We start from the raw sequence: 13709 nt of genomic DNA, 5'->3' as shown, positions 1-13709 counted from the left end.
CCTGGGTATATACCCTAAAGGCTCTATATCCTACTACAGAGATATTTGCAGATCCATGTTCATTGTTGCTCTGTTCACAACACCTAAGAAATTAATTAGTCTACATGTTCACCAACTGATGAATGGATAATGAAAATATGACACATATACACAGTGAAATTGCACTGCTGTAAGAAAAAGTGAAATTATCAAACTTGTAAGAAAAATGGATAGAACCAGAAAATACTATATTGAGTGAGGCAACAGAGGCTAAGAAAGACAAATGCTACATATTCTCTCTCATATGTGGATACTACTTTGGAATTTTAGATTTGGGTGATTATCTTGGAGTGTCTATTGAATGATTCAAAAGGAGACATGGGAGCTGGGGATGGTGATGCATGTCTTTAATCACAGAACTTGAGTAGCAGAGGCAGGAGGATCTCTAGTACTGAGGCAAGCCGAGTAAACAGTGACCCATGTTCTAGGCCACCTAGGAATGCATAGTGAGACTGTCTTGATAAACAGAAAAAGGGGGGGAGAGGACATTAAAATGGAGAGGAGAGTAGAATATGTGACATGACAGTAGTCATGAATACTGGAGTCTGAAGGGTTTAAGAAGGGATGATATTGGGGGAAAGAGGGAGAAAAGCATATGGGTTAACCAAAACTAAAGAGTCATGAAAAGCCACATGGAAACCTACTGTTTCAGAAGCTAATTAAAAAATATAATTAAAGGGACTGGAGAGATGGCTCAATGGTTAAGAGCACTGGCTGCTCTTCCAGAGGACTCAGGTTTGGTTCCCAGCACACACGTGGTGGCTATCAACCATCAGTAACTCTATTCCAGAGGATCATATGCTCTATTCTGGCCTCTGCAGGCACTACACGCATGTGATACACTTACATAGATGCAGGCAAAACACTCATAACACATAAAAATAAAAATAAATAAATCAGGTCCCAACTTGCCTTGGTGTCCTGAGACCAGTCTTCTTCCCTGGTAAGTCTGATCCTTCCCGCTGCACCTTGAGTCCTCTACAGCCAGAACAACTCCAATCTCCCTGACATCCTGTTCTCCTTCTAGCCTTGGGCACAGGTCCGTTTTTGCTTTTAGCACCCCAGACCTCTCTGCTGTGCTTAGTCCAGACCCACCTGCTGCATCTTGATCCCCTGCACTCAAACCAGCTCAATTTTTCACTCTAGTTTATTAGAGTCTTCATAGACTATCCCCACCCTAACTTGCCTTTGGGCTCCTGAGACCAGCTGTTTACACAGGCTGTCCCCAACCCCAATATGCCTTAAATTTCCTGGACCAGGCTTCTTCCCTGGTAAGTCTGATTCCACCCACTACTCCTTGACTCCACCATTGAACAATTTCACTTTCCCTGACCACACAACCTGTTCTCCTTCTAGTTTTGTGCACAGGCCTGCTTTTGCTCTTAGCACCCCAGATCTCTGGACTACCATCTTACCTCTCCATGGCAATGAGCCCTCCAAATCTCACCAAGCCCACCCCCTTACACTGGGACCATCTGCAGCCCCTCCTACTGCTATAGGGCTAGGCTTCTCTACCATTTAGTAGGGGCCCAGAACTTCCCAAACTGCCTGAAATTGCCTGAATCCGGCCTGTGTATGGTGGTGAGCTTTCCAAATCATGCCATGCCCATCCTCCTACATTGGAGCCACCTGCAGCCCCTCCCATGGTTGCAGGGCTAGGCTTCCCTGCCCTTTAGAAGGGGCACAGACCTTTGCAGATTGCCTGTAACACCTGAATCCAGCCTCCACCTAGCAAGCTTCCCAAATTGTGCTGTGCCTGCTAGCTGCAGGGGCCCAGACCTTAAGGAAGAAGCCCAAGAGAATCTGATTCTCCCCTGACTTGGGCCTCTGTGGGAAAAGAGCTACCTGGTCCCTCCAATATAAAATCAAAAGAGAAAACCTGAAGCCTAGAGAAACCACCTTTTCATACCCAAAAAGGAAATAACCAAGGCACACCAATAATACAAACAGAAACACACTTCAACTCAACAAAGGAAGTCTTGAGTCCCACAACAGAATCACAAACAACAAAAGAAATTCACATGTGGCCAGGTGTAGTGGCACATACCTTTAATCCCAGCACTTGGGAGGCAGAGGCAGGTGGATCTTTGTGAGTTCAAGACCAGCCTGGTTAACCAAAAGAAAGAAAGAGCAGATCAGTTAACCAAAAGAAAGAAAGCAGCTGGGGGAGGAGGGCATGCCTTTAATCCCTGCAATTGGGATGCAGAGGCAGCCAGATCTCTGTGACTTCGAGGATAGCCTGGTCTATATAACAAGTTCCAGGTCAGCTGGGGCTACAGGGAGACCCTCTCTCTCAAAATGACAAAAAAGAAAGAAAGACAATCCAATCAACAAAATCAGAAATGAAACAGGAAACATCAAAACAGACACAAAAAGAGATCCAGAACATTATAAGAGAATACTTTCAAAACCTGTACTCTTTTAAATTTGGAAACCTAAAAGAAATGGATGGATATCTAAAATCATGGGAACCACCAAAGCTAAACCAAGAAGAGATCAACAGTTTAAACAGACCCATAACATGTATGGAAATTGAAAGAGTAATACAAAACCTCTTGACTAAAAAAAGTCCAGCCCAAGATAGATTTAGGGCTGAATTCTACCAGACATTTAAAAAAGATCTATTTAAATTATTCAAAAGATAGAAACAGAAGAAGAACTCCCAAATTCCTTCTTTGAAGCTAGCATCACTTTAACCAACCAAAACAGAAAACTATAGGCCCATATCCTTAATGAACATAGATGCAAAAATTCTCAACAAAATACTTGCAAACCACATGCACACACATATCAAAAAGATCATGCACCATGATCATGTAAGCTTTATTACAGAGATGTAGGGATGGCTCAATATAAGTAAGTCAATAAATGTCACAAATCGTATAAATGGACTCAAAGACAAAAATCACATGGTCATCAATAGATGCAGAAAAGGCCTTTGACAAAACTCAGCATGGATTCATGATAAAAGTCCTAAAGGGAATTGGATTGGAGGGAACATACTTCAACATAGTTAGAGCTATATACAACAAACCCACAGTGAACATGATTTTAAATGGAAAAAAAAGTGGATGTATTCCCATTAAAATCAGGAACCAGACAAGACTGTCCACTGTCCACTCCTTTTTAATATAGTGCTTCAAACTCTTCTTAGATCAATAAGAGAAGAGAAGGAAATTAAAGGAGTAATAACTGGAAAAGAGGAGGTCAAATTATCCCTTTTTGCAGAGGATATGATACTATACTGAAAAGATCCCAAAAATTCCACCAGTAAACTCCTAGAACGGATCAACACTTTCAGTAAGTGGAAGGTTACAAAATTAATCTACAAACCAGGCAGTGTTGCACATCTTTAATCCCTGCACTCAGGAGGCAGAGGCAAATGAATCTCTGTGAGTTCAAGACCAGCCTGGTCTACATAATGAGTTTCAGGTCAACTGGAGCTACAGGGAGACCCTGTGTCAAAAAAATAAATCTACAAAAATCAGTAGCCTTTCCATATACCAAAAACAAGCAATCGAAGAAAGAATACAGAAAAACTCTCATTCACAATAGGCTCAAAAAAAAAAAAAAAAAAAAAAAAATCCTGGAACAAACCTAACCAAAGTCATCGAAGATCTCTACAATGAAAAGTTTAAATCTTTAGAGAAAGAAATTCAGGAAGACACCAGGAGATGGAAGAACCTTTATGCTCATGGACTGGAAAAACTAATATTGTGAAATGACCATCATAATAAAAGCAGTATATAGATTCAGTGCAATCCCAATCAAAATCTCCATGGCAAGCCTCATAGAATTTTTAAAAAATCATAAAATTCATACAGAAGTACAAAAGACCCTGGATAGACAAAGCAACCCAGAGCACAAACAATTCTTGGGGGGTTACTATACCAGGTGTCCAACTACATTACAGAGCTATAGTCATAAACACAGCATGGTACTGGTACAAAAATAGACACAAAGATCAATGGGACGTAATTGAAGACTTAAACATTAGTACACAGAATTTCAGCCACCTGATATTTGACAAACGTGCCAACACACAATGGAGGAAAGTCATCATCTTTAACAAACGGTGCTGGCAAAACTGGATCTCCACAAACTAGACTCTTATCTTTAATCTTGCACAAAAGTCAACTCCAAATGGATGAAAGACTTCAGTGTAAAACTGGAAACCCTGAAAATATTAGAAGAAAATATTGGCAGTAACTTATAAGATATAGGTGTAGGAAAGGACTTTCTAAATTGAACATCAGTCAACAATCAACAAGTGGGACATTATTGAACTAAGAAACTTCTGTACAGCAAAAAAAAATAACCAAGAAAGTAAAGAGAAAACCCACAGAGTAGGAGAAAATATTCACCAGTGACACATCTGATAGAGATTTAACATCCAGAATACATAAAGAACTCAAAAAACAAGGAATCAAGAAAATAACCCAAAAAACAAATGGGCTAAAGATCTGAAAAGAAAGTTCTCAAAAGAAGAAATAAAGTTGGCTAAGAAACATCTCAAAAAGTATTCAACATCATTACTAATTAGGGAAATGGGCATTAAAACCACCTTATGATTTCATTTTACCCCAGTCAAACTGGCTAAGATCAAGAGAACAAATGATACCAAATGCTGGTGAAGACGTGGAGAATGGAGATCACTCATTCACTGTTGGTGGGATTGCAAACTCATGCAACCTGTATGGAAAGCAGTGTGGAGGACTCTTAAAAAACTAAAAATGAACCTACCATATGACATGGTCCTATGGCATATACCCAAAGGACTCATCCTATTGTGAGATATTTGTACAACCATGTTTCTTGCTGCTCGTTTCACAATAGCTAAGAGATGGAAGCGACCTAAGTGTCCCTCAACTGGTAAGTGGAAAATGAAGATGTAGTACTTTTACACAATGGAGTTCTACTCAAGGGTAAAGAAAGATGAAATAATGAAATTTGCAAGTAAATGAATGGAACTAGAAACTGTTATACTAAGTGAAGTGACACAGACTCAGAAAAACAAATGACATATGTTCTTCCTCGTTTGTGGATCCTACAGCCAAATCCTTATGCATTAACATGTCCTGATGTAACTGCAGGAACCAGGAAAATGCAAAGTAACCATGGAGGTAAAGAGAAAGAAGGAACCCAAGAGACAAGAACAGTAGGAGAGAGGTGCTACTATGTGTAAAATGGGGGCAGTTAAATGAGAGAGTTGAGGGAGGACTATACAAGGAACTATGGGGATACAGGGAAAGAAGGAATTCAAGAGAGGTGGGACCATAGCAGACAGGAATCATCAAAGGGGAAATGGGGAAAATGGGGACACTTTAAAATGGGGAGGGCATGGAAGGAGGATTAGACAGAGAGAGAAAAGAGAGATTTTTTTTTTTTTTGGTCTTTTTGAGACAGGGGCTCCCTGTAGCCCCAACTGGCCTGGAACTCACTATGTAAACCAGGCTAGCCTTGAACTCACAGAGATCCACCTGCCTCTGCCTCCCGAGTGCTGGGATTAAAGGCGTGCGCCACCACGCCCGGCCCGAAAAGAGAGATTTTTAAAAATGCCTAGCTACCATAAAAAAACAGAGGGAATCCTTTTAGTCCAAAAACCTACTGAAAAATTACACATACAATATCTCTACATGGGTCTACAGCTGAAGGCTACATAAAAAGAAGCAGTGCCAGAGAGGAAAAACCTTCCTTTGAGTTGTTGGCCAGGGTAGTCAAGAGACTCCCAAATTACACAGGCTATTGCCACAGCCCTTGATTGCCTCCCAGAATTTGAAGGTAAGACCCTGTTGCTGAATACATAATATAGTTTGGACCCAGGATTTGGAGCAATGGAGCTAGAACTGACCGGGAAGCCACCTCCCCTGAAGGATAATTCTCATAGCTTTAGAGAGCACTACATGAGCTGCTATGGGAGAACAATCGATGGTCCAATCCCAACTTCAAGGCCCATTAACCACACCAATGACCAGAACAGCTAACGACATTGGTGCAGTAGTGGCACTTTTATCTTGGGGGTAATCAACAGCTACCTAATTGGACTTAAAGCCCACTCAACGGGAAGAAATTCATGTGTGGTATTGTCAACCTAGCCAAATACACATAGCTGGAGAGGTCATAGATTTTAGAGAAAACACCAAGTCTGTCACATCCCTAGACAAATGTAATTTTTTACTATGTGAAAAATATGGATTCTTAAATTCATAGACAAGTATCCCAGGCACCACCCATCAAAGAAACTTCTTTTTCAACAGAGAGATTACTATAGAGTTCCACAACTGGTCACACACAGGGACTGTTTGTGAACTTCCCAAGCCTAAGTGGCACATCTACGATGTAACCTCTAGACCTAAGGTTCACGGAACACAGAACAAGAAATGAAGAGGATACTAATGCATCTTTCAATTCTCATCAATGAAGCTCCCTCATGCAACAGAGGGAGGAACACAAAAGGCCACAAATGGCAAAAATGTAGAGAATAAGAGTCTAGAGTCTGGATCCTTGGACAGGACTCCTATGTGGAGAGCCACAGCCTCCGCTGCCATTACAAGATGGCGCCGGTATCCGGACCTTCTTAATAGTAAACATCCTGCTGTACCCATAAGGGGCGTGCACAAGAGCCTGCTCTCCCTCGCCTCCTCCCGTGGCGTGATCTCCAGCAACCAATCCGCTTCTTATACGTCATAAATGGGACCTTTAGGGCATATATAAGCAACAGCTCTCCCACTTCTCGGCGTCTTCGGTCTTCATCCTTAGTATGCTATGTAAGAGGCTTATGAAATAAACTGCTGCAGAAGGATCCTGACTTGTCCTCCCGCGTCGTTCTTGCCGGCGAGACGGAAAGCGGTCGGGGACACTCCTATATTAAAATCCACTCACCCAGGGCTCAGGGACTATTGCAGTAGAGGAGACAGAACAATTCTAAGAGCCAGGGAAGAGGTGCATGATCATATGGAAATAGAATCCTACAGGCTCCTGGGACCCTCCTCATACGAACCTACAGCAATGGTGTCAGCGTGCATGAGACCCATGCAAACTCAAGCAGACAAAAACCCAGCACAGAACTGTGGAAATACACAGAAGGCCCTACTCTTAGTCAAAGAATTATTGGCAGCTAATTACTGCTTGATGAGGAAGATCCAATCTTCTTAAAGGGAGGGCTGACTGAACCTCAGTGGATGACCTTGCACTAAGAGATGTCTGGGGACACTAACTTGACATGACAGGCCTAAACACAATGACAGAATGTATGAACTCTGGTGGGGGTTAGGCTTATGGATGAATGCCAATGGGAAGGGAGTATAAAGTTAAGATAATCTATGAAATACACAAATATTCAATAAAAAAATTTAAAAAGAAAAATATGTATAATTTTAAAAGAATATCAACAGATGTACGTTGCATAGATGGTAATGCTGCTCCCAGAAGTCATAGGTTATCAAATGAAAATTCCATTGCCTAGCATAGGATACATAGCTATAAATTTTTGGTCAGAGAGGTCACAGAGACCACCAAATAATATAGGCTAGTTCCACTGATATAGATTGCCCATCAGAACAAGATGGTACAACCCTATTGTTGAAGAAATTACACACTGGTTGTCAGACATAGAGAAATCAAAATGGAACTGAACTAGAAGCTTCTTCCCGCTAGCTAGCTTTCATAGACAGATGTTATACAGGCTGATGAGGGAGAAAAGTGATTAACAGGCTCACCCAGCTGTGGATCCTCTATGTACAATAACATCCTTCCAGTCAAGAAGTACTCATTGGTGCAATCGTGGCATGGGTGTTATGGATAACCAACTACTTTTGATTGGATTTGAGGCCCACCTCATCAGAGGGATTCATGCCTGGTACTGTAGACTTGGTCCCATGGCTAAGAAAGGAATAGGCCCCACAGAGAATCTACTACTTATATTTTGCTAAATAGATGTGTTGTCAAACTGTCTTCTAAATATTTATGTCAACAAATTAGAGTCTAGAGAGATGGCTCAGCAGTCAAGAGCACTGATTATTCTTGCAGGGGACCTGGGTTTGATTCCCAGAATCTACGTGACAGCTAATAACCATCCATAACTTCAGTTCCAGATCTGATGCCTTCTTCTAGCCTGTTTGGGAATTGAATGGCACAGATGCCCTTATATATAAGCAGGCAAAACACTCACACACATAAAAATAAAAATAAATAAATAAATAAATAAAATATAAAAGAAAGCGGGGCATGGTGGCCGGGGGTGGCTTGTCCCAGGCATTCCTAGCCAAAATGAAACTAACAGATCCTTGCTTTGCAACAAGAGCAATGGCTATTGGTAAAAATACAAAAGATGAAGAATTAGAATTTGAGGGTTCCCTTAATGAAAAACAAGAATTCAAGTTGCAGCCTGGTCTACATAATGAGTTCTAGGCCAGCTGGGGCTATAGGGAGACCATGTCTCAAAAATACATACATATATATATATATATGAAAAGATTAGTGCTCAAGCCTTGTCAGAGAAACATCTTTTTGTATTGGGAAGCATTTAATAAAGTGACTGGTGAGTGCTCAGGTCTAAATGACACATCTGTGTCATCCCCTCCAGTGCTCAGAGAACATCACAGAAGAAGGGCTGGAAAGAATGGAAGATGGGGAGAAGTGCCGTAAAACATTCTCAAAATGATACGGTCATTCAACTCATGAAATCACAGGATCTGTGGTTATCTGCACTCTAGGCTTGTCAACACCACAGCACAGCTAGAGGAGGGTCTTTGGAGGCCCCGCCTATCCCTGAGGAATTACTGATATGTGATGGTTCCTGGGAGAGGGGGAGTCATTTTCTTCAGTGGTCTAGTCACTTGTAAGTTGCCTGTGCTCCAATAAATAGCCCCCCACCAATGATCATATAAGGAACCCCAATCAAACTCAGTAGGCAAAAAAGTCATGAAAGTAGACATTTGCTTCGAAGGAGATAGGGTTCAGCAGAAGAGGGAAGAAGTGAAGGTGATGGGAATGGTAATGGAAAATACAACCAGGACAGAGACAAATGTTATATGTTCTTTCTCATATGCAGATCCTAGCACTGAATTTTTAGAATCTGTGTTTAATTCGGAGTGTCTGTAAAAGCCAGGAAGCTCAAAAGGGCAGGGGCAAAGACCTTCAGTGGGGGAAGGGATATAATAGAATACATGTGATATGAAAACAGGGTTGAGAAATATTCAGTGCTTAAATGTTTAAGAATAGTTGGGGGCATAGGGGTTGGGTAGGCGAGGTTGTGGGAGGAGTAGTAACAAAATGAAGGAAGCATGAAAAAGTCATGTGGAAACTCACTATTTTATAAGCTAATTAAAAAAATGGGTTTGAGGGGGCTGGAGGGATGGTTCAGTGGTTAAGGGCACTGGCTGCTCTTACATAGGACCCAGGTTCAATTCTCAGCAGCCACATGGTGGCTAACAACCATCCACAACTCCAGTTCCAGGGAATCCAATGCCCTCTTCTGACCTCCACAACCATTGCATGACATGGGTGCAGGCATTACAATCATACATACAAAATAAAAATAAGGCCAGGCGCATGCCTTTAGTCCCAGCACTTGGGAGGCAGAGGCAGGTGAATCTCTGGAAGTTCAAGGCCAGCCTGCTCTACATAGTAAGTTCCAGGACAGCTGGGGCTACAGGGAGACCCTGTCTCAAAAAGGCCAATAATAATAATAATAATAATACAATAAACAAAATATTTTTTAAAAATCAATGGGTTTGAAGGGAGGTCCTGTGCATAGATGGACAATGCTGCTTCCAGAGGTCATAGGTAATTAAATGAACATCCCAGTGCCAGGTGTGGGACATCTTCATACACTTTGTTGGTCAGGAGACTCCATGGGTCCCCTCAAAAAATACTAGCTATTGTTAGTGATCTTGATGGTAAAGACCCTATTCCTGAAGACAGCACACATTTCGGTTACAGGTCATAAAGAAATGACAACAGAAATGAGCTGGAAATTTTGTCCCTGCCAGCTAGCTTTCATAGAGCCCGAATGTGCTATATAAGCTACTGGGCCACAGCAATCAGCAAGGGTCTTACCCCACCTAGGACCCTTCGTGCTACAATATTAACCTGCCAGGCAAGACGTGCCCACTAGTGCAATAGTTGTAGAGGTTAGTCAAATGTTCTTTTTATTGGATTTTAAATCTGCAACACAGAAGGGAATTCAGGCCTGGTACTGTAAACTTGGACAAAAGCCCATGGTTAGGGAGGTCATAAACCTTAGGGGGCACCTACTACTATTGTTTTGCTAGATGGATATACTGTGCCTGTCAAACTACATTCAAAATATTTATGTTTATGCCTATAAATTAGTGCTGCTCTCAGTCATGGTCAGAGAAATTTCTTTTGTCATGGTCAACAATTAATGCAGAGCCTCATAATGGCCAAAGAGATGAAATAAGTAACTGTTGAGTGTTCAGCCTTAAGCAGGACACATCTATATCACAACCGCAAAGGCTCATGGGACACTGCAGAAGGCAGGGTGGAAAGTTAAGAGCTGATAGATGAAGAGCGCTATGCAACCCTGTCTTATGAACCTGACATGGCTGTTGCACCCAAAACCTTTCCTCAGAGATCGCTGGCTACACACGCCATAAACATTCCATCACTGATGGGAGAGGGGCTCATGAGGTCCCACTCTAGCTAATCAGCTATTGGCAATTAATAGCTGCTGGGACAATGGGAGTCATTTTTCTTCAGTGGTATAAACTTCACACCCATGCTTAATCAGTCAACCTTAACTAAACTCTAGTGAGTCATTAAAAAAAGAAAAAAGTCATGGTGATGGCAAGTTTTTGTCAACTTGACATAAACTAGAGTCACCTGGGAAGAGGGAACCTCAGTTGAGGAATTTCCTCCATGGTGGGCATTTTCCTGATTGCTAAATGATGTGGGAGGGCCCAGCGCACTGTGGGAGATGCCATCCCTGGTACGTGGGCTTGGGCTGTATAAGAAAGGTAGCTGAACAACCCAGGTTCGGAATCAAGCCAGTAAGCAGTGTTCCTCCACGATCTCTGCTTCAGTTCCTGCCTCCAGGTTCCTGCCTTGGATTCCCTCAGTGATGAACTGTAAGTTGTAAGCCAAACACAACCTTTCCTCTCCAAGTTGCTTTTGGTCAGTGTTTTATCACAGCAACAGAGAAGACAACCGGAACGGACATGAAAGTAGAAGGTCTAGCAAGAAGAAGGCAGGGTTCAGAGGGAACAAAAGGGGGGTAAGAAAGCAAAATGGGGATAAGTACCATCAAAAACATTATAAACATATATGATATTATCAAAGAATAAATGAAAATTTTCTTTAAAAAGAGAAATTGGTTTGCAGAGATCCTGGTTCAGAAACTGCTTTAGCAAGTGTCTGATACGTAAGACCAGCTGCTGACCTGTGAGACTCCAGACTGAGGATTCTCCTATGATAAAAGTATCAAATCCATGTTCCAACTTGAAGATCAACTCGGGTTTGGTCATGCAGTACCCTGTAAATGGAAAATAATACAAATTGTGCCAAGTAGGCAAGTCCATTCCACTGCCATTTAGAATGCAAACAATTGCATTATGAATGTTGTCACAGGAGAAAAGTGCTAGATATAAAATGTAGATAAAGGTTATAAAATATAGAATTTACATCATGGGAGAGATATGCACATCCAGGTCCACAAAGCCCACAGGAACCCTAATAGACTTCACCAACAAATGATTCTGTGTCATGTTATAATAAAACTGGTGAAACTCCAAGATGAAAAACAGTCTAACAATTCCAAGAAAAAAAAAAAAAAAAAAACCTAATGTCATGTATAAAAGCACAACCAGAAGAGGAGGCATCAAGTTTGCAGCTGTCACCTTACATGGCCTCGAACTCATAGAGATCCTCCAACCTCTGCCTCCCCAGTGCTGGGATTAAAGGCATGTGCTACGACACCCAGGTGAGATGAAATTTTTTAAATAAAGTAGAAAAACAAGTGGAATATCACACACAGAAAAAAGATTATAAACTACATCATGTGATTCACCTCAGGGGTGCAACATAATGAACAACAAAAAGTCACATGAATATTTCAATAGAATCATAAGTGGCATTATAGAAAATTCAACATCCATCTTCAGAAAGATGCAAAGTAAATTAGTCCCATACAGTAAAGATATACAACAAAGCCACAGCCTACAGATTAATGAATGTGGAAAGCGTGAAATTATTTTCTCTAAGACAGGAAAAAATACCCACTTTCATCACCCTTGTTCCCTACACTATTGGAAGTCTCTCCGTAGTTAAAAGCTAAGGAAAAGAAACAAAGGATATCTAACTGAACAGACAGAGGCATATAAAATGGTCCTTAGTTATGAGCCAAATGATGCTACATAGAGGAAAAAAAATTTTAAAGGTAAAGGATGAAATCATTCAAAATACAGAACACAGTGTAAACTTCATATGTGCATCAAGAACAAAATGGCTGAGAAATTTGAGACTTGAGATTGCGTTCTCATTCCTAAAGACACTAAAAAGATATTTTAATTTTTTAAATTTTATTTTATTTTATATGTATGAGTAGTTTGCCTGCATGGATGTAAGTGCATCATGTGAATGCAATGCCTGCAAAGACCAAAAGAGGGCATTGGATCCCCTGGGACTGGAGTTATGGACAGTTGTTAGCCACCATGTGGGTGCTGGGAACCAAACCCAGGTCCTCTGCAAGAGCAGCCAGTGCTCTTAAGCACTGAGCCAGTTCTCTAGCTCCAGTCTAAACACTGCTATCTTAAAGGAGAACAGTTGTGATCTTCAAGAGACCTTGGTTCATAGTCATGGCAATGACATAAAAAGAACTACAGAGCAGGTATCTAGGTCTATAATAATGTTAATGAAGCTGTTAACATTCCCTCACAAGACTGTCACAAACCCCTCATCTGAGATTCCAATCAGGACTCCTTCTGCCCAACTGCATGTGACATAGAGGTAAAAACTGACACAGTTTGGGTTTTCCATTGGTACAGCTGTCTGAGAGGCATCTCTAAGTAAGTGATCCCAATAAATTTACTTATCCACAAAACTGGAATGACAATTCTTTTTCTTTCTTCTTGGGGGTAAATACCGATTTACCATTTTATGTCTCCAAAAAACAGACAAAACAAATGAAACATGCCAGTCAAAAAAGAAAACTTCCTGCACATTCCCATTATACTTGCAAACTAAAGTTGACTTAAAGAAATAGAATATAGGGCTGGGCACAGTGGCGCCCACCTTTAATCCCAGCACTGGGGAGGCAGAGGCTGGAGGATCTCTGTGAGTTTGAGGCCAGCCTGGACTACAGAGTGAGTTCCAGGCCAGCTGGAGCTCTTACAAGGAGACCCTGTCTTTAAAAGACCAAAGAAAGCTACAGCGCAGCTCTCCGTGCTGGGACTCCCTAAGCCACATTCACCCTTCCATCCCCCCCCTCGCCATTCTATACACCTAGTTTGAGCCCTGCGCCACTCCTAGTCTTGGGGCCCCAGACACCTGGGGAACCAATACTGCTTCCTGTCCCTTCTCACCCAGAGCAACCCAGTCCCTTTCTTGGGCTCCAGGAGCACCACTTCTGGTCCTGGCCCTGCCCTCACCTCGCTCTGCTTCCCTGGGCCTGCACCACTGGCTAACTCTCCTAGCCTGCACTACTATCCTCA

General features: G+C 41.7%; 1 protein-coding gene across 1 annotated transcript in view; it reads right to left on the bottom strand.

Annotated features, from left to right (window-relative positions):
* LOC103736356 (zinc finger protein OZF-like) overlaps window positions 1-13709 on the bottom strand; it is a 47041-nt gene that overhangs the window by 19307 nt on the left and 14025 nt on the right. Inside the window, 1 exon segment of the mRNA XM_029564817.1 lies at window positions 11441-11533. Within this exon segment, the coding sequence (XP_029420677.1) occupies window positions 11441-11533 (93 nt within the window).

Source organism: Nannospalax galili, unplaced genomic scaffold, assembly GCF_000622305.1.
Source record: "Nannospalax galili isolate Female #2095 unplaced genomic scaffold, S.galili_v1.0 scaffold558, whole genome shotgun sequence".
Lineage (NCBI taxonomy): Eukaryota > Metazoa > Chordata > Mammalia > Rodentia > Spalacidae > Nannospalax > Nannospalax galili.
The sequence above is the reverse complement of the archived record's forward strand: the minus strand, read 5'-3'. Positions and strand labels throughout refer to the sequence as shown.